The 27,095-nt window shown below is 34.0% G+C and overlaps 1 protein-coding gene across 11 annotated transcripts in view; it reads right to left on the bottom strand.

The window, feature by feature from the left end:
- Nucleotides 1-27,095, bottom strand: part of LOC107510804 (ABI family member 3 binding protein) — a 221,433-nt gene that overhangs the window by 119,991 nt on the left and 74,347 nt on the right. For all 11 annotated transcript variants that reach the window (XM_016144711.2, XM_036218492.1, XM_016144713.2 and 8 more), the window contains exons 3-6: nt 23,274-23,342; nt 19,810-19,942; nt 9,050-9,231; nt 8,448-8,503 (exon numbers count right to left, since the gene is read on the bottom strand). In XM_016144711.2, the coding sequence (XP_016000197.2) occupies nt 8,448-8,503; nt 9,050-9,231; nt 19,810-19,942; nt 23,274-23,342 (440 nt within the window). The remainder of the gene's footprint in view (nt 1-8,447; nt 8,504-9,049; nt 9,232-19,809; nt 19,943-23,273; nt 23,343-27,095) is intronic.

Below are 27,095 nucleotides of genomic sequence, written 5' to 3'. Positions count from 1 at the left end.
TGAGTGTACCCAATTGCTACTGTTGCTACTATATATAACACAACCACCATGAGCTCCTGACACCAGGCATTTCCTTATGCAAGAAAGCAGAACTGGAAATCAAATCCAGTTATTTCTACTTCCAAAGACCACACTAGTTAACTTAACCATTCTGGGCATATTTATGCACAAAAGACCTCAGAATTATAATGGTAGGTCCTAAAGGACTGTGAATTCTCCCCTCTCCCAAACTGCCTCAGATCAGATGTTCCACAGGAAGCTTTGATGTCAAAGAGCTACTTGAACTATGGACAGGGTTAGTGTTAACTATAAAGGGGAGTCACTACTGGATGAAGTTGTGAGCCAAGGATAAGACAGCAAGGGCGAGACATAGGAATAGAAGAAGAAAAGGGTAGCAAATATATAGAGAAGAATTAGACTACATTAAAGAGACAAGCCTGACGTTGATTTTTGATGCTTGTCTTAACTTGATACATAATATAGATACTCCACATACCAGATCTGCTGATAATTCAGGATGTGCTGAATGAGACACTTACAACATAGTCATGAGCAAGAGACTTGCTAGTATGTTACCATTTTAATAAATGACATCCCTATGATAAAAAATGGCCACAGTACCAAGGTTACTGTTGGCAATTTTTCTTCTTGCATTAAGGGTAAATGTTTAAAAATCACCAAAAATAGTTACCATTATCAGATTATTTTTTTAAAAGGCATATCTATACCTGTTGATTAAGTGCTATGAACTGAAGACTCTGTCCTCCCCCCAAATTCATATGTTGAAACTTAATCCCCAGAGTGATGGTATTAGGAGGTGGGGCATTTAGGAAGTGATTAGGTCATGAGGGTGGAACCCTCATAAATGGAATTAGTGCCCTTATACAGGGCACCCCAGAGAGCTCCTCCACCCTTCCACCATGTAAGGATACATCAAGAAGATGGCTGGCTGTGAACCAGAAAGCGAGCTCTCATCAAACACCCAATTTGCTGGCACCTTGATCTTGCATTTCCTAAGCTCCAAAACTGTGAGAAATAAATGTTTATTGTTTAAGCCACCCAGTCTATGGTATCTTTGTTATAGTAGCCCTATGGATTAAAACACCCAGACTTTCCTCCTTAGCAACCTAACCTAAAGAGTTAATCAGAGATACAAATAATCTTTTATTTGTAAGGGTGTTTATTACCACATGTGAAACAACCTCATTATCCAAAAGCATAATTTATTAAATAAATTATGGTTTGAATTTTTGATATCTATGTAATAAAGTAGAAAAACACGCACAATATTAATACAAAGGATATAAATTTATATCCACAGTGTAACTTAATTTTATAACAAATATGTATACACAAAAGACCAGATGGAATAGTTGGGTTTGTTTGTTTGTTTGAGAATTTTTATGAGTTTATTTGAGCCAAACTGGTGATAATGCCAGGAGCAAAATCTCAAATCGTAGTGTTTTTAACAGTAGATTTCTTATACACTGATATGAATTTTATTTTGTATACTTTTCTATATTTTCTAAATTCCTTACAAGGATGAATTACATTTATAATTAGGAGAAGTTATTTTAAACACAGTCTGTTCAGCTGCTACATACGTTTTTGTACTGTATCACTTGTACACTATTGGTAAAAAGAAGATGATATAAATACAATTTATACATGATTTTTTCCCAGTCAAGAGGAGAGGAAGAGTAGAATCGAAGATAAACTTCATGAGGAAAGAAAAAAAATTTATCAGCTTTGATGTTGCACTGTTAGCAGTATTTCCTTCTTCTTATAATAAGAAAAATAAATATAAAAAAAATTAAGTATTACTACATACACACAGGACTCTTCCCCAGAGAGGAACAGTCAGACCCATGGCACTGTCTCATGTGTTCACCTTATTTCTACCTGTCCAGCTCCAGTGAAAGGGTTGCCAGCACATGGCCTCCATCATTTGAGAATTTTAAATGCCTACTGTAGCAATCTCTAGCCACAAGGGAGCCACTTGCCAGAGGAGTCACACCATCTTTACAGGTACTAATAACAGTTTTTATTAGAGCTGTGGCTACTGTTCTAAAAATTTTTGAATGCCTTGTCCTCTATTTGCCTTATGAGTCCTGCCATTTAGTGCCCTTTTTGTTGAATATGAAGTTTTTCAGAGACATGTCACATAAAAGCGGAAACATCTATATGTTGTGTCGATTGCCTTTGAATTATATTACCCCAATTTTTATTTCCTTTGCTGTGATTTGTTTTAAACAAACAATTTTTTTACAAGGAAAAATGGAAAATATATTACCCTTCACATTAATGGAACAAAGTTTTTCTTCAAGTTTTTACTTGAGTATAGACCCATGTTCTATTAAGATGATGACAAGACTATGTGGACAATATGTGCTGCCGAAAAAATAAATAAATCATGTAGCTGCAGAATCCAATTCTTTTTTAGACCTGTAATTATTCTATTGCCCAATCAGCAACCCAAAGATGCACCAAGACTAGACTAATGAGTAATTAGCTGCTTCTCTGTAAGTAGGTCTTTAAAGGGCATCAGGAAAGTCCTTCTGTCCAAAGTGTCTATGTTGAAGGCTCTAAAATTTGCAAGAAGACATCGTACTATGAATCTTTTTCCTGTGTCTTTTTATAAAATAAAAGTGTAGGGAAACATCTGTTATCTGGACTCATTGAGAAATAAAATACTGTGATGATTTCTAAGTTAACAGTGTTTAATCAGTTATAATCCAATTTTAATTGAACTGTTTTATGTACGATTTTTCTTTAAAAAGGTACCAGTAACCTGTCCCACACTTGTGGTAATGAACATCAATCAATATGTATAGGAGTCTCAGTGCAGCTGGTGTGGGGCCTGGGGGTGGGGAGCAAGGCTGTGAAAGTCCCACAAGCTGCTGCAGTTTCGCTGTTGTGGCCTCAGCAGAATACTACCAACTAAAGACACCACCCTTGGACCAGGTTTTTCCCTTAGGCCATTTCCTTACTGACCCTTTTTTTCTCTGCAGCTTGCTGACCCGCCAGTCTGGCTACAAACCTCCCTTCATTCAGCAACTATTTTTTAAATGCTTACTAAATGGCAGGAAGTAAGCATATTTCCCTCCTGCCCTATAAAAGATGCATCAAATTTTTCTGAGTTTCAAGATATTCTGTCCCTTAAAAACCCAGGTTGTACTACATCTTGAGCAAGGTAACTGATTAAGGGAATTCACTTTTGAGGATGCTGTAACTGAGCATTCAGTCAGGGGATTCAATGGAGAGACTGATGTTGAAGTAGTAAAAGGCAATGCCCCTGATGACCAATGCAGCTTGATTTTTTAGTCCTGATTTGGGAAGGCCAATGCTTATTGAGAAATAGCCAAAGCAGCAGTCATTACAGTGGATGAGGGATTTTGAATTCATTCTGCATTACGTTCCTCCTGATATTATCTTGAAAATTAGCTTTAATAAAAGTCGTGATAACACCAGGATCTACTCTTGGCAAGTTATTCCATTTCTTTACAAGTTTGTCCATTTGGTATTTTTACAGTGTCAGAATATTTATTGTAAATTTAACTTTATGTTCAGGCCCTACGATAAGGAAAAGCCGTCCATTTGAGGAATGACTAAGGGCTGCTCAAAATCAAATTTCAATGGCTCAAGAGCCAAACCACATGAGAAGAACTTGGGCATGTTCTATTCTGGTTTTAATTCATTTGGGAATGTTCTAATCAAAGTTATGAAACATACCGATTCAATCCAACATCTGATTAAAAGTGAATCTAATATCCTACTTGCGAAAGTCTCCATATTTCTGGTAAGCTGGGGGAGGAATTAGATATACACCTTCGATGATATCATTGGCCTAAATATAAATTTTTCAACTTTCTGCTTAGGATAATGAATGCTAAGAATTAAGGATACCTGATGTATTTATTATACACAACTCAATGTGTGAATAGGGACCATATGGTATTTCTCTTCCCTATTTACTTCACTTGTCTGATGGCTGTTACACTTTAAAAATTGGTACCATGCCTCATCTTGCCAGTAATAGAATTGTTTTTTTAAAAAGATGGGTGGATCTCTGATGGAAAAAAAAAATGAAGGGTGGAAATAGATGTCATATTTTAGGGGAACACTGATCCTAAGGAGATTTTGATTAATTAAATTTATATTTTAAAATCTGTTAATAAATCTTGATACTTCAAAAATTGTTTAGTGAACTAGTTAGATAAGTTTTTTTTTAAACATAGGAATAATATACTAAAGTTAAGTCTTTTTAGCTATCTTCAAAATTTTTTTCTTTAATAAAACCTAACATTAAGCATTAGTTTTCACCTTTATATAAAAAAAGTGTCCTAGATTCTCAACATAGACAAAATAGCACAATTATAAAAATGTGTTTTTTCTTCCTCAATTACATGAATTTCAGGTGACATGACTTATACAGAAAGAATCATGCTTTTGTTTATGCATGTACCTTTTCTTTGACTTTTCTAGAGGAATAAACAGGAGTGATATTGAAAGTATTTAACAATTAGTAGAGCAAAGTCACTAATGAAAAAAAAGAGACCCCTGCTACATGTCCCAGGCACAAGTGTGCTGGGAGTTGCCAGCAGAACAGGTGCTTAGAGATGTGAATTACAATACACAATGTAACCATATGCTTAAGCTGGGGGAATATAGTCAACATTTATTTTTTTGTACTTAACTTTCACTGTAAGTGATTAAAATCGCATTATATCATTTCCTCAAGCCACACGCATTAATACCAGGATCATTTGCTGCTTTGGAGAAGCAATAAAACACTGTAGTAAAAGTGTATGCTTTGAAGCTGCAAAAAATCAACGTGAAATTCTTTAACTTAAATATTATTTATCTTTTAAAAATGGATAAAGTTCAAATTGTTCCTCCCATTTCAAATATCTCTTTTTAGAAGGTGTTAAGGAGTTTTTCCTGCGTATAAGTTTTAGGTATAAGTATGCGTATCTGAATAAAAACACTTTTCTGTGTGTCTTTTCCTTACAATTCTGAAAGTAAAACATCTGGAATTAATTTAATATCTTTTGAAATACTGCCTTCTAAGATCAGTTTCAGTGAAGAGATGGGTGAATATTTGGATTGATACTGACTTTATTTGGATCAAAATATACCTCTAAAATATCGAAGCAATTTTTAGAATCAATTCTGTGGCCCCATAAGATGGCCAAGGTGTCCTATATTCCAGAGCCACCACCCAAGAGCGCAGATGACAGTTTAAGAAACAATTTTTTCTGCTGGCCTGAAGGTAACAATGGAGAAAGCTTCATAATAAAGCCTTAAAATAACTTTTCAGTTAATTTGGGTTTTCCTTTGGAAATAACCAAGACTTTCAAACCAAAGCTCTTCAGAGCTGGCTGGGGGTACTCTGCCTCACAGCTTGAAGTAATAAAACATCTAGTTCTGTGTCAAAGATGCAGGAAGTTTCTTCCTGGCCTTTTTTGTCATGGCTACTATAATGTGAAAAAGAAATTAAGTCCTTGGGAGTAAAATGTCAATCACCTTTCCTAATCTTGCTGAGTAACTCTCCAAAATATAGTTTGCCAAAAGTAATACAAATTATTGGGATATGATTGCTGAAAAGAAGGAATGAAAGAAATGACATCATTGAATCACATGTAAGATAAAGCATGACAGCCAAGAGTGTGGGAGATAAGAAATGCTTCCTAGGAAACCATTCACAACAATACCGAAGATTGTTACAGAAGAGAAAGAAGAGCAACTCTATTCCCTGTGACTGGATTTAAGAGACAAAGCCGAAGGGATTTAGGGAGTGGCAAGATCAATACTTGGTACTGAGCCAATTGGTCAATAGTTTGGGAAAAATATATAACCCAATCAATGTAGAACCTTATTAGACATAACAGAGTGAAAGAAAACCCACATAGCTTAGAATTTAATTACTATAAAATCAAGCCACTTATCAAACTTTAAAAAGGAAAAATTTATGTGTTCTCTAGATAGAGAAGTGCTTCTTAAAATGTGCAATTGAAGATATGATAACACAAAAGACAAATAATTTGATTAAACAAATATTAAGACTTGTCTATTTCAAAAATTCTTATAAACAAAGTTGATAACAAATGTTATATCATGTTTCTCAATGATATAACAAAGGGTCCCTGTAATTTATAGACTTTAAACTCTTCAGTAAAAAATGATGACACACCAAAAAACAGAGCTGAAAGTAAAGTTCATTAAATGGAAAATACAAATGGCTAATAAACAAGTGAATAAAGTATTGTTTTATAAGCAATTAAAGAAATAGAAATTAAAAAACCATTTTACACTATTACATTAGTTGAAAATTTGATGATGAAAACACATAATGTTGAAAATCAGGGTAGTAGAGCAAGATAACTCCAATATATTGCTGGCAAGATTATAAATTTGTTATGACCTTTCTGAAAAGAAATTTCACCATATATATTAGGAAGTTTAAAAAATGTTAAAAATCGCTATTGTTAATTCCCATTCTAAGTATCTATTATAAGGAAACAATTGGAAATATGAACAAAGACTTATGATCACAAATGTTCACCATATCACTTATAATTTAAAAAGCATTAGAAATAAATGCCTACAAAATGAAAACTGATTGGATAGGCGAAAGTGTATTTAGACACATAATACACAGCAATTAAAATTATGTATATGAAGATCATTTTATGACACAAAATATGGTATGCCATATTTTGGCTAAGGGAAAAGAGTGAGATAAAATTACATATATAGCATGATTTTAATTTTATAGTGAAAACATGTTTAGAAGTAAAAAATGTTCTGAAGTCTTAATAATAGATTATAAATGGTTTTATATGGTCATTATTTGATAGTGTTACAGGTAATTTTGTTAATATTTCTTTTTGCATTTTTACACATTCTAAATCTTTAAGTATTAGATAATCAAAAAAAAATCAAAATGGAAAGAAAGAAAGAAAGAGAGAGAGAGAGAGAAAGAGAGAGAAAGAGAAAGAGAGAAAGAAAGAGAGAAAGAAAGAGAGAAAGAAAGAGAGAAAGAGAGAGAGAGAGAGAGAGAGAGAGAAAGAAAGAAAGAAAGAAAGAAAGAAAGAAAGAAAGAAAGAAAGAAAGAAAGAAAGAAAGAAAGAAAGGAAGGCAGAGAGAAGAAGATAAAATTTTGAGAAAGGAAAAGAAAGAAGGTGGGGATGGGGGAGAAGGAAAGGAAGAAAAGGAAAAGAAAGAAAATGAATGAATAAATCCAGGCCTGAGAATTTACCTGCAATTTCCTTTTTTATATTATGATACATCAAAATATATCAAAATACTTTCCTGGACAATTATAATAATCTAATCATCTTGATTTGTAAACAATTTCCCAATCTACATACATTTTTGCCTATTAAAACCATAGAAACATAGGCCTTAGCAAGATTAATTCTCAGTCAGTTCTATTTAATCCAAACCCATTCTCTGTCACTGAAAATAATTCTGTATTTTTTTTTATTCCAGTGAGGTATATACTTTTTTCCTTACAGGGCTACATGATCAATGGAGTATTCTGTGGACTACTTAATTAGACATAAAAAGATATTCATCCATATACATCATGTACAAATTAAATAGAGCAAATTTACAACCATGAACAGTCTTTTCATGTTCATTTGACTGTAGAATATTTCCCTGATTGAATAATTCCAATTCCTAGGCACCAAAGTCAGAACCAAATTCCCCTCTTCACACCAAAGTGCTTCCTCTACCTACTCAGTAACATAACATCCTTCACTTTATAGCTGGGCGTGTGATTTTAAATGCAAACATCTGTGTGATAGTTATAGCAATGACTTACTTCCATTTATAACAGGCAGCACATAACTGTTAGGATGCTTCCTGAGAACAGATTTCGAAAAGTGAAGGGAAAGAGAAGAGGAGACTGAGTTTCTGAAGTGAGAGGGAAAAGGGTGTCTAGATGGGGGAAAACACCTGGCACATAAAATATAAAAACATTTACTGCACTGAATAGAGGCTGAGCTCATTAAAAAACCAAATCAGCTGCTTCATCATTTTAAAAAGGGTTGGCTCCTTTAAGTAGGAAGTGATAGAAAATAGGGGAAAGATCTGAACAGTAGCACTATAAGTGGAGCACGTACCAATTTGCACTTCGAACATGTTATAGTAAAAAACAGTTCATAGGACAAAAGCTAATAAGCCTGATCTCAAAATATCTGGAATAGCAGACTTTTAGGGCTTTAAACAAATTACATACGATCTTGTCTCATACTTCCACCTCTATTTTCTGAAACAGAAGCTAATTCCTAAAATGTTAAGTGCTTTACTCGACATCCCATAGCTAGTCAGTTATTTCAGTCTCAGTACCTTATAATAGGACTATTTCCTTATTTAAATAAAAGTACAGTGCAGACATGATTTAAAAAAAAAATTCTTGAAAATAACCTGGTACATACCACTGTGTGGACTTGGTCAGAGGTACTTTGAATTTTCCCATTTACTTTGTTTATGCCTGACAAAAACAAGAGAAAATAACATTATTTTTATTCTTCTTGTTTTTTAAATCAATTTTTTCTATTCACTCTGAAGACAACTACAAATCCTACTCTAACTCGGACATGTTACTTTATTTACTATCATTTCAAACACTGATTCCAATGAAGTCTGAATGAAGAGACAGCAGAAAGAAATCCCAGGAACTCCTAAAGTCTTTTTATGTTCACTCTAGTGACCCAGCTTTCTATCTCAACATTTTTACACATTATTGGTTTTTAGGTCAGGTGGTGTTCATAGATCAGGGATTAATACAAAATACTACAATCGCTAATGAATTGTTATCAATGGAGGCATCAAATATTTTTTTCGCTTTAAAAAAATACACTTATGAAAAAAGATTCTGAAATGTCAATACTCAATAAATTCTGTTCACTTTTTGTTTTCTCAAATACTACAGGATAGGAATTAACTTACGTCATATTACACAATAATAAAAAAATTTCATAATTAGAGAAAAAAGGAAAAGTACAGAAAGCTTATTAAAACAGTTCCAGGTACTTACTTCCAACATTAGTCTTGTGATTAAAAATCTTACTCCAAATTCCACCTTCTACATTATCTTTCACTCCAAATTCATAAACCGTGTTGGGCTTTAGATTTTCTACAATTGTTTCAGTGGCTGGGCAGAGTTGAAAAATCCACTTCTTTTCCTTATCTTTTTCCCTATAGCGAATTGTATAAAATCTGTTGAAAAACAGAAACATGACACTTTAAAATCACAGGGAGATTTAGAATTTTTTTTCGAGTTTCTTAATACCTCATAGATTCTCATCTACTCCAAAGGCTATAATTGATATTAGCTTCTATTTCAATTCTTTTAAAAATTTAAGAGAACATTAAAAATATCTTAACATGTGCTTAAATTTGAATTTCTAATTGCAAAGTAGGACACTATGTACTAGCACAATTATGGTCTGACAGAATTCAGACCTCTCAGGTTTATCATTGTTACTTTGCAAAATGAAAGTGGGAAAACTCTAGGTATTCATTTTTTCCCCCTGTTATGTGTACAGAGGAACATAGATGTAAAATAGTAAATACTTAATGTTGTAGTTTTATAACTGTGAATTTAAGCCCTTCGTTCCATGGAAGCTGCATTAGAGGTAATATCATTCAATTTTGTAAAAGAGAAACCTGAAACTCTAAGATGCAACCGGGACTGCATTTCAAGATGAAATTTTTCTTATTATTAAAAACATAAAAAATAAGGCTAACAGCCAAGTTGTTAGTCACATCAAACAATGTAAATTCAAGATCACTGTTACATATTTGCTTAGGGCTTCACAATATTCAGACATACACATAGCAAAGTAATGGTAATCCCCACCATTATTTCTTTGTACTTTTATCACATGCTAGGTTTTGCTTATATTTTTGTTACAACATCTTAAGTGGTAAAAGTTATTTATCCCACTTTACAAATGTGCAAATGGAGTTTTGGAAAGATCATTTAACTTGTCCAACATCACCCAGCTAATGACTTTTACTAGTGGCAATGGCAGAACCAGGAGACAAAGACTCCTCTGGCTCTGCTCTAAATGGCCTAAGTGAGACAGCAGATCAAGAAAGGGGATTTTATCACAACCATGTACAGTAATGAGAATGAATAAACTAGGGCTACATGTATCAATATGGATAGACTTTACAAACAAAATACTGAATGAAAATAGCAAATTACAAAATGATGCATATAGTTTCATGTCATTTATATAAATATCAAAACACGCAAAATATGTTACTACATATTGTTCCTGGTGTTGTAAAAGGACAACAAATATTGGAAGGGTACAACGCTTGTGATAGTGCTTTGGCTCCCAATAAGCAGGTAGGGAGATAAATGGGATTAAAGGTAAAGATAACATATAAACTTTATCTGCTTTTTATTTATAAGTAGACGTTTAAAATAAATAGGACAAAATAACAGCTGTCATGTATGATAATGGAAACAGGGGTTTGTCAAGCTATTTTAGGTTCTTTTTATGTGTTATATTTTCTCTCAAAAATTTAGCACCTCCCTTCCATTTCCTACCTAGCAAAATTAAATGGACTAAGATTCAGGTCAATTGCTTGTATGTAAAGCTTTAAAAAAATTACTTATTTACTCATGCTAAAACTGTTCATTGTGCACTCTCAAAGTACCAGGCACAGTTCTTGATGATACAGAAAGAATTACCCAGAATCTCTGGAAACAAGGGCCAGGAATGGATGTAAAATTGATGGGCTCGTTGCAAAATAAAAACTAGGGGTCCCCTATTCAAAAATGATTAAGAATTTGAAGACAGTGAGAGTAGAGCATTAAATCAAGCATGGGCCATTTTAAATGGGGGACCCTGTGCAAATGCACTGGCTGCGTGCCCATGAAGTCAGCAGAGAGTGTTTATAGTTTAATAAGTACAGAGAGAGAGGGAATATTTTTGTACATTCAACTTACATTTTTACTAGTCACAAACTACTGTACTGCTTGAAATGTATAGGCAGCCAGCCCTTCTCCTCTGCTTTAGTCAGCTTACCTGCATCAACACTGGCTTACTAGATGATTATATAATATATGTAAGGTCTAAATTATGAAACAGATAGATAGTAAACGAGACTACTTAGCTATAAAGATTCCTTGTTAAAGCAAAATATAGGCCTTATGATAATAAACAGTGCTATACAACCTAGCACACAGTAGGTATTCCATAAATATTTCTGGAATGAATAGAATGGATATTTAAGTGCTCATAGGGTCATTCTAAATTAGAATACAATTGTTCTAAATGGCCAGTTATTCAATCACCATAATATACCGATTTAAGCCATTAGGTCTATAATTATATTTTGCAATGTGTCAGTGCATATGGTTTTACTTACCAAAACTCACTGTTCCTATAGAATCAGTGTAAATGGAAGGAAAATATAATAAATAAATTGTATATTTGTGGAAGGCATAAGATTTTTAAAATTTATTTCAGTTTATCCATATCATAAACTCTGAAACAAGCAGAGCAAGAATTACTATGAAAGAAAAAGAGAGGCTGGGAAGTGTCTGAAGTCTGATAATCAGTGACAGAGCCAGGCAAATGGATAATATCTTTTGTGTTGCACTGGACTGTCTTTCTACTGTGGTGCTTGGCAAAAGGAGATGAAGAAAGACAGGTAAAATTACCCAGAATGCAAGAAGTTTACTCTTGTATTAGCATTATTTAAGGCTTTTTATCTTTTGTTTTATTGTGCATTCACCATAACAGATCATCGGATTTCCCATTATTGTCTGAGAAAATCCAGGCTCAAACACTGATTGCATCTTTTTCTGTGGATGACTAAATTTAGGCACAAGTGCATGGAGAGGCAATAAGTCTATTAAAAAAACAGGTAGCAGCCTGTGAATGTCATCGGACCAGACCTCCGGAAAGCTTGGTTCTAGCAGTTCGGATTTTAAGAACAAGAACCTCTCATATCCTAATTAAGTGGTAAGAAACTTTTGAGGGTAATGTTTGGTTCAATTGTTATTATTCTGAGCTTTGATTTCACTGAAAGTCTCAATACTACCAATAATTGTTTTTATAGCTTAAAGAAATCCATAGCTCCTCAAAATGTAGTAGACAAGGCAGGTAGTGGTTTCACTTGGATATTTGTCAGCTGCAGATTAGCAGCAGGACCTCAGAGGAGTCTCTTTGCACACTTATGCATCATTTTTCTCAATTGCAAAAGGGGGATTGGACTACATAATCTTTGCGATTATTTCTGTTTCTAAAAATATGTTCTAGCTAAATATCAGACATTATATTCTAATAAAATACAAAGGTAGAACACAGGATAGAAACCCCATCAACAAAATTTGTGATATACCTGCCAGTGAATTATACTAAGCAAAAAAATTAAAGAATGTCAAAATAAATTTAGTCCTTTCACAAACTAGCCTGGCTTAATGTACATAGTTGGCCATTTTATGGGGTTGCCATACTTTTTTTCAGCAATGCTTTTATTTCTATGTAATTAGCTACTATATATTTCGTAAAACATCTATTTCACACATTCTTTGCACTCTTCACATTAAAGGACACTTCCTGACCCTCCTTTGTCAATGTTCTACTTCTTACCTTACTGAGACTATAACTGCTGATATAAATTCTGCCCTCTCTCCCTTTCTCTCTCTCCTTGCCTCTATTTGATTCCAGGGTCCTTCTTTCTTTTGAAAAATAATAGTCTTGGTAACTTTATTTCCTTTCTTTATTCCATCCTTTCTCCAGTCTCTCTTGATTCTCCAAGGACCTTTCTTTGAGTCTAAAAGATGGTTGAATATTTTCCATTCTATCAAAACAAAAATAAAACTGATGCTTGCTTTTTACCCCTGCCACTATCTTTTAACATAAAATTTCTTAAAGGTAATCCTCCATGAATTTCATAACTACCTTAAAATCTACTCATCTTCTTTCCCAAACCTGTTCCAATTTTCATTGAGTTCAGATTTCTTCTGTTTTCAAGTTTAGTTTATGTTTCCCTGCATGATCCCTCTTGTCCTTGTCACTTCTCTATTCCTAAGTAGCACTGAAGGGCCCAGTTAAGGTCCATATTATCTTTGGACTCTTGCAATAATTTTCAAGCTGGTCGACCATGTCAAAAATCTCTTACTCACCTACTGCTGGCTGGCTTAAACTCAACAAAGAAAGAAGTTGCTAGTGATTTTAGTGCTATCTTAAATTGAATAGCTTGTCTGAAATGGCCATTCTAACATAAGGTAAATAATATCAAAAACAACAAGACTAACAGCAAACACATAAGTACCATTTATTGAGTGCTCATTGCATGCCAGACACTATGTTTATATAGCCACATTTTACAGCATTATCTCATTTATTTCTGACAAGCTTATTATATATTGCTATTATTACCTTTATTGAAAACCAAGGTTGAGAGCATATAAGAAACCTGCCCAAGGCCACTTAGCTAATAATAGAATATAACTTAGGTTAATCTGACCAGAATTGTACCTTTAACATTCATGCTGTTACCATCCCTGGAGATATTCACTGTGACCTCTAGATGGTAGATGTTACGGAGGAGGTTCAAGGGCTAAATTGACTGGCTAGATTTTTAAGGCTTGTTCTTGACATTCCTTTTGCTTATTAATGTATATATTTGTTGAGATCGACTATTTTAAAACACGATGGCAGGTTCTTAATGAGATGGAAGATGAGTGGAATACCATGCACAACTTCAAAATGAACTCACAATATAGTGAGAGAAATAGATGTATATATGAATATAACTTTAAAAGGCAGGATGAAAGCAGAGAGTGCTGAGGGTGGCTGGGCATGGCATCTTGCAGCCGGAACTTGTAAAGTGGCCAGGCTGCATTTTAAATCCCATCGCAGTATTGTGGTTTAAAGCAGGATGGCTATGCAGGTCCCGGGAAAGCAGAGTAGTGGAGACTCAAACCTCATGTCAGGAACATGACTCATATATTCCTTGAGATAGATTCTTGGATAGAGTCTATGATTTCTTTTACCAGGCAGCGAGAAGGTGGTGGAGGTTCAACAAGGGAATAAAGTTGAGTAGTGATGAAGAAAGCTAGATTTATCAGCAGTGGAAGAATTAGAGAGAAAACAGAGAGAGGAATCTTAAGATGCTGTAGTCCAGATATGAAATAACAAAGGAATGAATCATGAAGGGAATCAGAAAGAAGGGAAAAAGAGGAACAGATCAAAGTTATATTTCAATGAAGAACTGATGAGACTAAACTCCATATGAGATATGGGTGCCAAGGAAAGTGTAAATACAAATCAAAACTGAATTTTCAAACTTGAGAAGAGGGAAGTTAAAGTAATGGAAAAGGAGTTATTTTATTAACGTAGAAAATATAAATTTAGTATGAGTTGGAGGTTCTGACCACTATTATCTGGTCAATCTAATGAAAATATTCCATGGGCAACTAAAATATAGTTTTAGAACTTTGGAAGTGGGTCAAGGTCAGAGGTTCAGTGTTGGAAGTCATGTATACCTTTGCCATTCCTACTGTTCTCTGTAGAACAGCAACATCGGCAATTCCTGGGAGCTTTTAGAAATGCTATGGAATCGGAATCTGCATTTTAACAAGGTCTCCCACATAATTTATATGTACATTAAAGTTTGACAAGCACTGTTCTATGTTGAAGTGACAGTTAAAGACAGGACACAGATGAGAGACTGAAGGACACAACTCTATTCCATACTTGGGAGGCAGGATAACAAGAAAGCAGAGAAGAGGAAAAAGAGGATAAGAGGAAAATCTAAATAAAAATGTAAAATAAAGAGTTCAAAAATGGGAGTACAACCAACAATTCCTCAGAGAGTTTTAAAAGAATAAGAACTGAGAAAACTCTACTGGATTTAGCAATTTATTGATCACAGATAATCACAAAGAGAAGTTGCTATGGAATGGTAGAAAGGATGGAAGCCATGCAAGGGAATAAAGACAGTATGGGTAGTGTAGAAATCAGAAATGTGACAGCAGATCACTCCGACAAATTTCGGAACTAAGAAAAGATATTAAAAAGTAGCTTGGAAGATATAACAGGATTGACAGAAGATTCTGTTTTCAGGTAGGGAATGCTTGGTTGCAAGCAAAAAGCAGGGCACCAATTGCAGCAAAGGGGTAATGTTAAAAGGATTATAGGATGTGGAAGGGAGGTGGTGATGAGCACTGCCTGAAGTCAGAAATCTGTCCCTTGGAAAGAAGAGAAGGAGAGGTAAAAATAAATCTGGGATGAAGCAAGAGTAAGCTGATGGTGGGTAGTCTAAATTTCCTCAGTATTGTGGAACTAGGATGGATTGGAGTGGGAAAAGAGCAATGAAAAGTAGCCAGGACACAATTCTTGGGATCCAGGAAGTGTCTGGGTTGGAATCACTGATGTGGAAATGGAGAAGTAGAAGATAAAAAGACTGATATAGCTACCTCTCAAAGGCAAAGCCTGTATAACTTGGGGGCTCGTTAGTTATAGGAGATGAAAGATAATTATGTTTCAAATTATGGGAGGATTATGGTGCTTCAGAAAGTAATAAGACAAGTGAGGTAATATTTCAAGAGAAAAAGTATGAGTTCAATGTTGTAGTGTTAAGTTTCAAGTAATGGTAAGATATAAAAGTAAAAATGCTGACATGTCACTGTTCATTCATTCAATATATATTTACTGAAGGCCTACTATGTGTCCAACGCTAGCCCAGGGACCGGTGCGATAATGATGGTTAAGATGCACAGTTTCCGTCCTCACAGAACTTAAAATTTTAGTTGGCAAGACAAATGAGTAACAAGGCATTGAGCTCAATCAAGTGAGAAAATTTGCTACTTAAAAACATGGAGCTAAACAAAAAGTCAACAGCCTTCTCTGGACTGTGAAAAAGAAGGGTCTTCATTCTATATTGAGAGTAAATAAGTATAATATGAAAGTGTTAGAAAACATGAAAATGATATCTAAATGTATCGCAAAACTTTAAGGAGCACAAACTAAAGTAACCTTAAATGACTTAACAAGCTGGAAACATGGAAAGGAAAAAAATAAGCCATTAATGGTGAAATAAATTTTGGTTAAAAACATGTTTTATTCTTTATCTGAGCCAATTTGGAAAGCTTTCTTTTGACCTTCAATATATCGTGGACAAATGGAGGACATTCGTGCATTTAAAGTTTATTAAGAATAAAAACTGTAAATTAAGTGCATCCACTCTCCAGTGTGAACTCAGAAAAGGATAGAAAAACATGGGAGACCCCTATGGAGCCTATGCAAATAGAAACATGTAACCACAAGGGTAAAGCAACATTTCATCAATATTTCCAAACTTCAAACAAACAAAAAACAGAGGTTTTCTCACTGGAAACTTACTACACAGGATATAGAAAGTCCAAAGTCAAAGTATAAAGAAAGAGATTTTCCAATAAAGTATCTGCATTTGCATAGGACAAATGAGGCTATACAACAAAGCAATGTGAAATGACTTCTTTTTGAAATCATAGACTTTACACAGATTGCCAAATAGTAAGAGTTCGATGGATTGAAATGACACCAGTCGGTATTTCTGTAGTAGGTCAAAGGCATTCAGATTTCAATGGTTTTATAAGAAGACACTCCTGAAGAAAAACTTCAATTGTATTAGCCTTCCAATTTTTGAGAATAAACTACTATTGCTTATTCTAAGCTACTAGTCTAAATTCTAAGAAAAAAATCTGCTTTGATCATAAGAGAGTAAATTTCTACAATTCTGCTTCTAATTACACTAAATTTAGAGTTGTTCTGGTAGATTTATCTGGCTGCTTATATTGAATACGATATTTCCAGAGCTTTAAATAGGGACTACTATTTTGTCTCGAACACCACAAAAATTTTAAAATGTCTGCTCTTTATTAAATACCCTAACTAGGGAGAAAGGAGGCATGAGTGATTGAAATCCACAAGTACTCCTAGTGCTTTTAGTCATTACTATTTAATTCTTCTCTTTTAGTCATATCCTAATAGTTCCCTATTTCTGTCAAGTATACCTCGATTCTCTCACTCAAGTGTGAAAGTTTGCTTGCATCTTGACATGCTATTATTGAGGTTTTCTTTTTTTAAAAACAAAAACAAAAACCTTTATTCTAAGTGTAATTATTGGTTTTAAATATTGTGATTTAACAGCCATAACTCTATCTAGTTGATGAGAATAACAGAGGCAGGGTGTATGTGCCAGTGGACAAGGGTGACGTACATGGCCTGAAGAGTTTGGGCCTCTGAGTCAACTGCCTTGGTTAAAACTCGGGCCCCTGTTCCTCTACTTGTCTCCACATTCATTATCTCTTGTGCTGTCAAACCATAACAATATCTATCAATTATAATCAGTCATTAGATAAATTTTTTTCAAGGAAGTGTCCCTAAGACTAAGTAAAATTGAAGGAAAGGCTTGAGGACAGGGGAGGAAATCATATCCAAATTATGCTGTATGAATTCACAGGTTACTGAAACTTAGTTTTGCTACAAGTGTACCAAATTTCCTTCTCTCCCTTTCCTCATTTCCCTATCTTCTCTCCTTTTGTCTTTATTTTTCAGTGAGAGACTAATAAATCTTTTTTTTTTTTTTCAAAGAAAGCCATCTATAAATGTTTATTTTCTCAGAATTGGCACCCTGGACCAATCCACCAGAAACTGGAATTATCACAAGAAAGTATGTTTATTTGAGTCCATTTTCAAAAAAACACAAAAAACAAAAAACAAAAAAACAACAACAAAAAAACTATGAGTTCAGTGGTAGGTGAAATAAGGAATATTTGATTTTTTGAAACATCTCAAAATTATTTTTCAAAAAATTTGGTTTTGACAACATCCTCTACATGTCTTTTCCCAAGAATTTCTTCTTTCAAAACTATAAAATGGACAAGTGAAGGGAAATATTTTCTTTTCTTAGTCTAGATTTCTTAATCAAAGTCATATGAAAGGTATTTTTGAGGACTCATAAACATTTTTAAAGGCCTTTTTAGTTCAATTTAGACAAATAAAAATAAATACTACAAAAAAATAGACATATGGCCAAAAAATACAGGAAAAAGTTCTTAATACTTTAGTACAATAGAAATGGTAATGAGATATGGCTATGCTAAAGTAACTAAAATAAAAAATGTCGACAACATGAAATGCTGGTGAGAATGTGGAGCAACCAGAACTCTCATACATTGCTTGTGGGAGTATAAATGGAAGAGTTAGACAAAAACAAAACAAAACAAAAAAATATTAAATATACATCTTTCCTATGAACCAGCACTTGTAATTCTAGGTATTTACCAAAGATAAATTAAAAGATATGTCTACAAAGGTGTTATACAAAAATGTTTATAAAATCTATATTTACAATAACCAAAAACAAGTCATAATTTGTGTGTCTACCTGCAAGAGACCAGAAAAATTCTGGAATATTTACATAATGAAATACTACTCAGGTTTAAAAAAAGAAATTGATTATTGATACATGCAGTGTTATGAATAAATCTCAAAAACATGCTGAATGATAGACAATAGACACAAAAAGTGAACATACTGTGTGATTTCATTTTTGTGGAATTCTAGAATAAGCAAAACTAATCTATGGTCATAGAAATCCAATCAGTGGTTGCTTCTTGAGGAAGGTACTTTCTGGGATGATAAAAATGTTCACTTTCTGGATGGGATGTAAGATACATGATTATATGCAACTTTTTGTAACTGATCAAACTGTATACCTAAGATCTTTGCATTTTACTGGATTTATTATACTTAAGTAAAAAATTTTTTTTTTATTTTAAAAAAGGGAAGGAAACAACTTCTAAAAGTAAAAAATCACTAAATATATTTAAAATAAAACATCTTTTTAAGTAAAATGCCTTGGCTGAAACTTGAAATTTTTGAATGCTTATCGGATTCTAGGTTTTGAATTGTGAAGCTAATGTAGTAAATATTCATGATATTCTATAACCTATTTAGAATTATGGTTCAGCATTTAGCATAGTGCCTTGCACATAGACAGTTCCAAATGCATGTGTTGGGTGGATGAATGGCAGTAATTGAAAAACATAATTAGATTTTTCTTATTTTGCTTGGCTAAAGAAAATGACAGCATCATTTCCAGCTGTGCTTTTCCTCTGCCTACATCTCTCCCTGTGTGCATCTCTCCAGATTTCTAAGCCACTGATTCTTAAACTTAAGTGGGCATCAGAATCACCTGGAGGGTTTTTTGAATGACAGATGACTGGGCCCCATCCTCAGAGTTTCTGATTCAGTAGGTCTGGAGTGGGACCCCAGAATTTCCATTTGTGACAAGTTCCCAGGTGATGTTGAGGTTAATTCTGCTTGGTTTAGGGACCACACCATGAGAGCTACTGCTTCTGGTTCTTCTTCAATTGTCAGATCAAAGACTTATCCTTTTCCATTTCAAGATCAACCTTTCCAACTTTTACCAGTCTTTCTAATTGCCTTCTGCCTCATTCTCTGAGCTTTTATTACACTTCTCATTGATACACTCCACTTGCTATTTGGCTTATTCTTCTTAGTAATTTATTCTTTGGAAAGAAAAAAATACCTGCATATGTTTCTTATTCAGGTAGGTAATAATTCCCTTAAGGCTTCTGACTTAATTAAGTCTTTTCATTTCCCTCACACCCAGAATAGGCTGGACAGCTAAAAGATGATTGTAAATGTTGCCATTCCTAATATTTACGCATTATTCTAAAGCATGTACAAATACTGTTAAAAGCAAGCATTAATTTTCAGATGAAAAATAAAGTCTTCCATTATGGTGAATTACCTGTCATTGGGACAGTGAGTTGGCAATGTCCAGTCGTGCTGTGGGTTAATGAGAAAACCCCAGGACAAGAAGACTGAGCTTGGTGTCAGAGTGCCAACCACCAGCTGAAGAGGTTTGCGAGGGCGTGTTTTACCTATGGAGGTAACATACAGGTTAATTCTGGTAACATCTAGTATATTTTCATGATTGGGCAAAATGCATAAAGATGACTTGGTAATAATAGAGAGTATGACAGTACCAATTTTTTTTTCTTTTTATATAGCATACAAATATTACTAATTCTTTGAAAATGAATTTATTCATGAACCAAATGTATGTATGTGTATGTGTGTATATACATGTGCATATATGTGCATATGCATATAATGTATGCATATAAACTATATCCAGTTATATCTAGTTTTTATTTTCTTGTGGGTTAGGGATAAATATGCGGGTCTTGACTATTACTAGTGAAATGAACACACACACATTTCCATATACATATATATATATATTCACATGTACATATATGTGTGTATGCATGCACACTCATTCATTTCATTTCTCTTACAGACAAAATAAAAGCACACCTATATTTTTTTCTGGGACTGCGAATAGGTGTGAAATGACATCTAAGAAACTTACCATCTATGTTTTAGGTTATATTCATTTTTTAAAAAATCCTATTCAGAAGTGTAAATCACCATCATACCATTGTGAAAAGAATATTATTTACAGTGAGTATCTAAGTGGAAAATGTGCACACATTTTTAATTATGCTGGAATGGCAAAAATAATACAGGAAGCAGTTGTTCCAGTGGGACTCACTGGACTTGGGCAATGCCTTGAGTGATGCTGATAAACCATTGTAGATTCTTCCAAGTATATAGAGGGGTGGACATTTTCACTTTAAAAAATATTAGAAACTGCAGGAATGGGAACAGTGAAAAAGAGCTAGAAAGATCCACAATCATAGAAACCAATACTAGCTCATAAAACATTAGAGTGAATAAAATAAAAATCCAATAGCAGACCTATTAAAACTACATAGAGCCAGCATAAAACACATATGCTTTGTATTTCCATTGGATTCCTCCTTTCATTTTATGATACTATGTGTGTTATATTTGCTATAGAAAGAACTTATGTTATCTTAATCTGATACAGTGGGACAGACAATACTATGGCTTCTACCAGATTTAAGTTCTGTAAATTGTTATTCTAGTAAAAAACCTTCTAAGACCAGAATAGACATAATCTAGTGGTGACAAATTGCCTCACTGTAACAAAGCTAAAATTTTTAAGATATTTGAAATAATTCTCTAGTGTAGTTATTGCTTACTTGGTTGTAAACATGCAATTATACTTTTCAGTAAATTTTTCCAAATCTACTTATAATAGTACCTTGTATGATTGTGATTCAAAGGGTCCAAGTCCGGCCCCCAAAGTAGGGGCAGGTTAGAATCTGAAATGAGGGTGAGGGGCACATACGGTTTGAAAAACTACCTGATGTGATTCTGTTATGCCATTTTTCACCCCTAAGTTGATCTTTACTAATGTGATACCACTATCTCATTTTACGGATGAAAAATAAGGCCCAGAGAAATTTCAAGGGTGTCCAAGGTCACACCAAAAGCAAGGTCAAGACTCAAATTTAGGTCTCCTGAATTAGTTTTTTTTTTTTTTATTACATTATTGGTTTAGCCCACAAAGTATGAAGATAATACCACTTAGAGACTAAAGATACATTATCTTTTCCCAAGGGAACCTAAGGCTTACATGACCATCAAGTAATTATTTCACTAAGTTTAAGTTTGGATCTTAATATAAAAATGAGTAAATTAAAATTTATGTGGTAAATGCAAAAACAAAATGAATGAAAGCTAATCCATTAATCATCACATCATTCTCAAATGCAGATTAGAAAAACAAAAGTTATATCCGTTGCCTGAAAGAAAAGGTGGGGTACTATATCCTGAGCAAGATGAAACAATTTCCTGAGCTAGTCATCACAAAGAAAAAATAATTTCAAGGCCAGTGTCATAGAAGCCCCAAATGAAATGACATTCTGCTGCTAAGATATAATCACTCTCGTGACTTATATATTTGTATCACAATCATATTTGCATTAAGTAAAAGTTCCGTGACTATAAAGTCAGAACCCCATAGAATTGGACTTACGCTTCTTGATTTTATTATTATATATATATTTTAAATAGAGTCTTGAAATATTGAGAGGACATTTATTTTAAAGTGCATGGAAAGCTGCCTGGACAACTATTATTAACAAGTTGTAAGGAGAGGTTGAAATTTGCACTTTGGGATAATATAAAAGGTCAGAAAGAATTTGTATTTTTTGAAATGTTTGACCATTTACTGCTTCACTTAAAAGAAGTGGAAAACAACAGAAGGTTGGTAGGGTAGGGGATTGTAGCAACTCATTTCTGGTAACCAGGCCTGGCTGATAATTCTAGAAGGCAGAACATACTGCTGCCAAGGGCCCATTTAGTATGTATATTTGAAGATTTGTATGCTCCCCACCAATTTCATTCCTTAAGATATAACAACAAAATAAAAGATCTTTAGTGTGACATCCAGTATACTAAAACATAAGTATGATTTGGAAATAATTATTTTGAGAACAGTTCATACTAGAAAATGAAAAAGAAAAGCAAAACAAGATCAACTTTATCCACAGAGTTAGAAAGATATGAAACCAGATGGTAAAAGCATATTCACAGCTTCTACTGGTTTTTTCTTATAGCAATGGCCTCCTTATTTGATCTGAGAAGAAATTTTAGTAGAGAAATTGGGACAGTTTCAAGAAGGATTTTAATCTCCCTTTAGTCATGTAAAATTTTTCTACTTTTTTATTCACATTGTATCTACATTCCTGTTTTAAGACTTCCTAACCCTGGAAAGATGAGCCTTGCGTAGCTGTTTTATGAAAGGTGTGTCCTTCCTCAATTTTAACTATAGAAGAGCTTTGGAAGGGAGAGATCAAGAGTAAATAAAACCTAAGTCCCAATTCATTGAACACACATGTAAAGGAAAACAGTCTCCTTCAGCAAAGGTTAAACATCAAACGTTGCCCTTAAAATCTGAAAGACATGGGTTCATACATTGCAAAATAAAGACAGATTAACAGGAGCAACTCTCAGCGAGCACTTGCCTTGGGCCAGGCCCTGTCCTAGGTGTCGCATATCCATGAACTCATTTAATCCTCACAAGGACACTATTATGCAGCAGAAAGGAGGCAGAGGAGAGGTTCGATAATTTGCCATCTTGCAGTTTGTATGTGATGGTGCTGGGATAGGATCCCAAGTAGTTTTTACCACCAGGCTAAGCTAATCTGTTGATCCAGGGCCTGCTGTGCAAATCACATATTCTAATCTACATTCCTAAAGCTTCTGAGGCACTGGGTCTTCATGGGTAGAAAAAGAGATGAAAATGGTCTAAAAGAAAAAACAAGTGAAAAATACCTGAGCATGACTTCTTTTTACTTGGAAGAGGAGCAGGTCGCACAACAATCAGATATTTAGGCTCTGCATCTGGAAAGAATAACAAATTATTTATCAGTAAAAATTTTTTGAGAACGAGCAGTACTCGCGACAGCACACCCATGTCCTGACTCAGTGTTCCCTGGCTTTAGTCATTGTAACCACAGTGGATGAGAGGACCCAGGAATTCAGAAAAGTTAATACTTCCTGAATATTGTTCAGATTCGTTCCGTTTTTAAAACGAAAATTAAATCCAGCCTTTTAAAATGGAATGGACAGGGGTAGGGGAAAGGTCTTAAAAGAAAATTAAATCCAGATTTTTAAAACAAAGTGGACAGGAGTAGGGGAGAGGACTTAAAAGAATATTGTTAGACACAGACTTTATGTCCCATTTCATCAATCCTTTTCTCTGCAAAGAGATTTTTTTTTTTTTGAAAATCAGATCACATCTATTCTGTTATCCTATCAGGGTCATCCTGATGCTAAAATCAGAAAAGGAAAATCTTACTTGCATAAGGCACGTGTGGCATATTACCTGTTGTATGATCTGAAATTGTTCACTTTTGTGGAAATATGAATATTTATAATGCTCTACCTATTTTTTGATCCTGTTTGCATAACTTCTCGGTCTGTTATCTAACCAGTCATTTTCATGAACAAGTTTTAAACAAAGTCACAATTTTAGGTTACTATAATTTTCACCTAAATTCTGCCAATGGAAAATAATAATAATCTCTTTTAAAAATATTTAGGTTTTAAATAAAATGATGTTTAAACAATTAGTATGTGCTGACTCAATTAAAAGCTAACAATTTATCTAATTATCTTTTTTTTTAATTGAGTTTCCAAAATGAATGGTTGATTTAAATTTGTCTATTAAATATATAAAAATATAAAAGTATATTTAAAAAATTATTTATATTCATATAAATAAGCCAAATACACTTTGGGTATACTAAATAGCATTTTATAAGAAGCTCTCCTGGATTAACGAACAGATGGGTGTTATCTACAATATTTCATCAGTAACATTGGATCCTGAAACTCATTCTACTCCCAGTTTCATTTGGATGCTAAAATCAATAAGAGTTCACCCCTACTTGCTCAGGCAGATCTCACATCTTTGGTTTTTCTTCATCCTAGGTTCAAATACCTCCCCTCCATGAATTTGGAATAGCAGACTTCTCTGCCCAAGGCTTTACAGAGCTGACCATATTCTCAGCCAGAGGCAATCTAGCAATTCAACTGCCTTTCCTGATTCCAGACTTTGTCTTTTTCTGGACACCACACATAGCCCTATTTGCTATAACCTGCTGCACTAATTACCACTGCATAAAGTAAACCAGGTAACCTCTTGAACAGACTTCGGAGTTTTGCCTGTTTATTATATAGCTGCCTCATGACCACAACACAGATAAAGGAGCATTCGTTGTGTTTGAGTCTCATGTGTTTGAAAGCATATTTTGCTTAGTGAAACTTTTATAAAGAATGTATAACCTAAGTCAAGTCTCCAAGTAGGAATACAATAATAATTTCCTGATTTTATTTGAGATATAAAGCCATATAGGTATTAAGAAATTGCCATGTATTGAATACTTTCTGTGTGCAGGATACCTGTTCAGCACTTTGCATTCACAACTTAATTACTCCTCATGGCAATGCTACCTAACACCTATCACCACCCCAATTTTTAGATGAGGTCACTGTGACAGAGTGAGCTTCATGGGCGTGCAACAGTTGCATACATGCCCATAGGGATCCCATGCTCAAAAGGGTCCTAAGTTTGGTTTAGTAACCTGCTGTCACCATCTTGAAATTTTTAATATTTTTATCTTTGAATTTGTGTTTTGCAAGGGAAGTTTGATGGAATGGAGCAGTTATGTGAGCAGAGAGGATAATAAAGATATGCATAACTGCAGTTCCTCTCCTTCACATACAGCATTTCAGGAGCCCCATTAGCCTAGCATTCCAAAGGACTCATGATGCCTGGGAGCTCAGCGAGACTCCAGGCAGACCAACGTAAGCATATTACATCTATAACTGAGTAACAGGGTGTGGAGAACAGACAGCTCAGAGTGGTCATACTTTCCATTCAAACCAGAACTTAGTTTGATGAAAAAAGAAGCAATGGCATTTTAAGAAAAATACATGACTAAGGAATCCTATCATATCATCTCTTATACATGTTACTTCTGTGTTCACCAACCACTTATATTGAAAATGATGATGTAGAAGGAAAGAGTAAGTTAAAGCAATCCCTAGTTTCTTTTCTTTTCAGTCCTTGCTCACTCAGAAGCAAGTTGAAGGCAGAGTATTGGTAGAATATGCACATATCAAGAAGTGAAGTAAGAAGTTCAGTTAGTTTTGCACATTTTCACTATTCTGCTAAGAATGAAATACATATGCATATATGAACTACAAAACACAAACTATGATTTTAGTTATTCTGCTTTGGAATTAAAGGCTCACATATGCATTTAAAACTAGCACTGCACAATATAAAGATAAATGGCAAAATTCATGCTAGTAATCTAAACTTTTAATTTTTATTTACCTAAATGACATTAAAGAGCAAATAAAATAACACCAAGACAAGTTGAGAAAAACCAGTGGAAGAAAAGAAAAAACTACATTTTATTACCTTAAAGGCATTTTTTTCCCCCTATGTTTGAACCAAAAGCCCTCCAGTTTTATCTTGCTTTTGGCCCTGCAAATTATGCAGCTATCTTAATCTAGTCCCCAAAGTACCCTTTTACTAAATCTCTGCAATTCGTTTCTAGAAACAGAATTAAATTCCTGTTTTTCTTAAACTGTTTTCACTGTGGCAAAGTCTCTTTGAGCTAACCTTTTATTTCCTTCCTTCATACACATTAATTCAATTGTCCCTCAGTGGTTTTAAAAAAAAAAAAAAGACCTGAAATACCAGAAAAATAACATACATGATCTATGGTTATACAAGCAATTTAAAAGTAATTTTTATTATGATCACAGTCATTTTGCATAAAGCAAAGGCTGTTACACCAATTACAAATTGGAACAGATGTTGGGATCTGGATGCATATGGTGGCTCTCACTGCTCATTAAAAACTTTTGACATTCAGGTATTTCAGCAGTCTTTGCATTTAATTGAGAACACAGACATGGAAATATAAACCAACCAAAAAACAAGATCCCTATTTCTATACCACACTATGAAATTCTTTGTAGATTAGTAGCAACCTAGAAATATATACGACTGTAGCCTGATTAGAAATTCTGGCAACGAATGCCAAAATACACTATTTCATTTAAGGAATATGTATGATTAAAAGGTTAAGAAAATTCATGTAGAATGAAGTTACCTTAACAGACTTTCCATTGTTAATAGTTAAGCCTATACAATATTTTAAACTAAATCTAATTGGCTTAATATTTCAAATGCCCTGTGGTGGAGAATAGGGACAGCTTACTGTTTAAGGAAATCTACTATTGAAATTCTTGATAAGGTACTAGATTTTTTGTAATACAAATAATCCATAATTTCTCTTTCACAAATCTCAATTCTCTTTTTTTATTAGAGGACATCTGCATTGCAAGACACACTGCTTTAGAATGCTGTCACAATGAGCCTTAGTTCTACCATGCAAGTTTCCACAAAATAAAAAATAAGCCAGGATGATCCTAAAGGAAACCAGGTGAAAGACCTGGGAAAAAAAAAAAAAAAAAAAAGATTTGCCCCTGCCATCTTTTTCACAATTTGATTTCAAACTAAATTTCTGGGCATGAGCATAGACTCAAATTGGAATCAAATGGAATCAAATTCTG

Source organism: Rousettus aegyptiacus, unplaced genomic scaffold (assembly GCF_014176215.1).
Source record: "Rousettus aegyptiacus isolate mRouAeg1 unplaced genomic scaffold, mRouAeg1.p scaffold_m13_p_4, whole genome shotgun sequence".
NCBI classification, from domain to species: Eukaryota; Metazoa; Chordata; class Mammalia; order Chiroptera; family Pteropodidae; genus Rousettus; species Rousettus aegyptiacus.
This window is presented reverse-complemented; position numbering and strand designations above follow the sequence as displayed.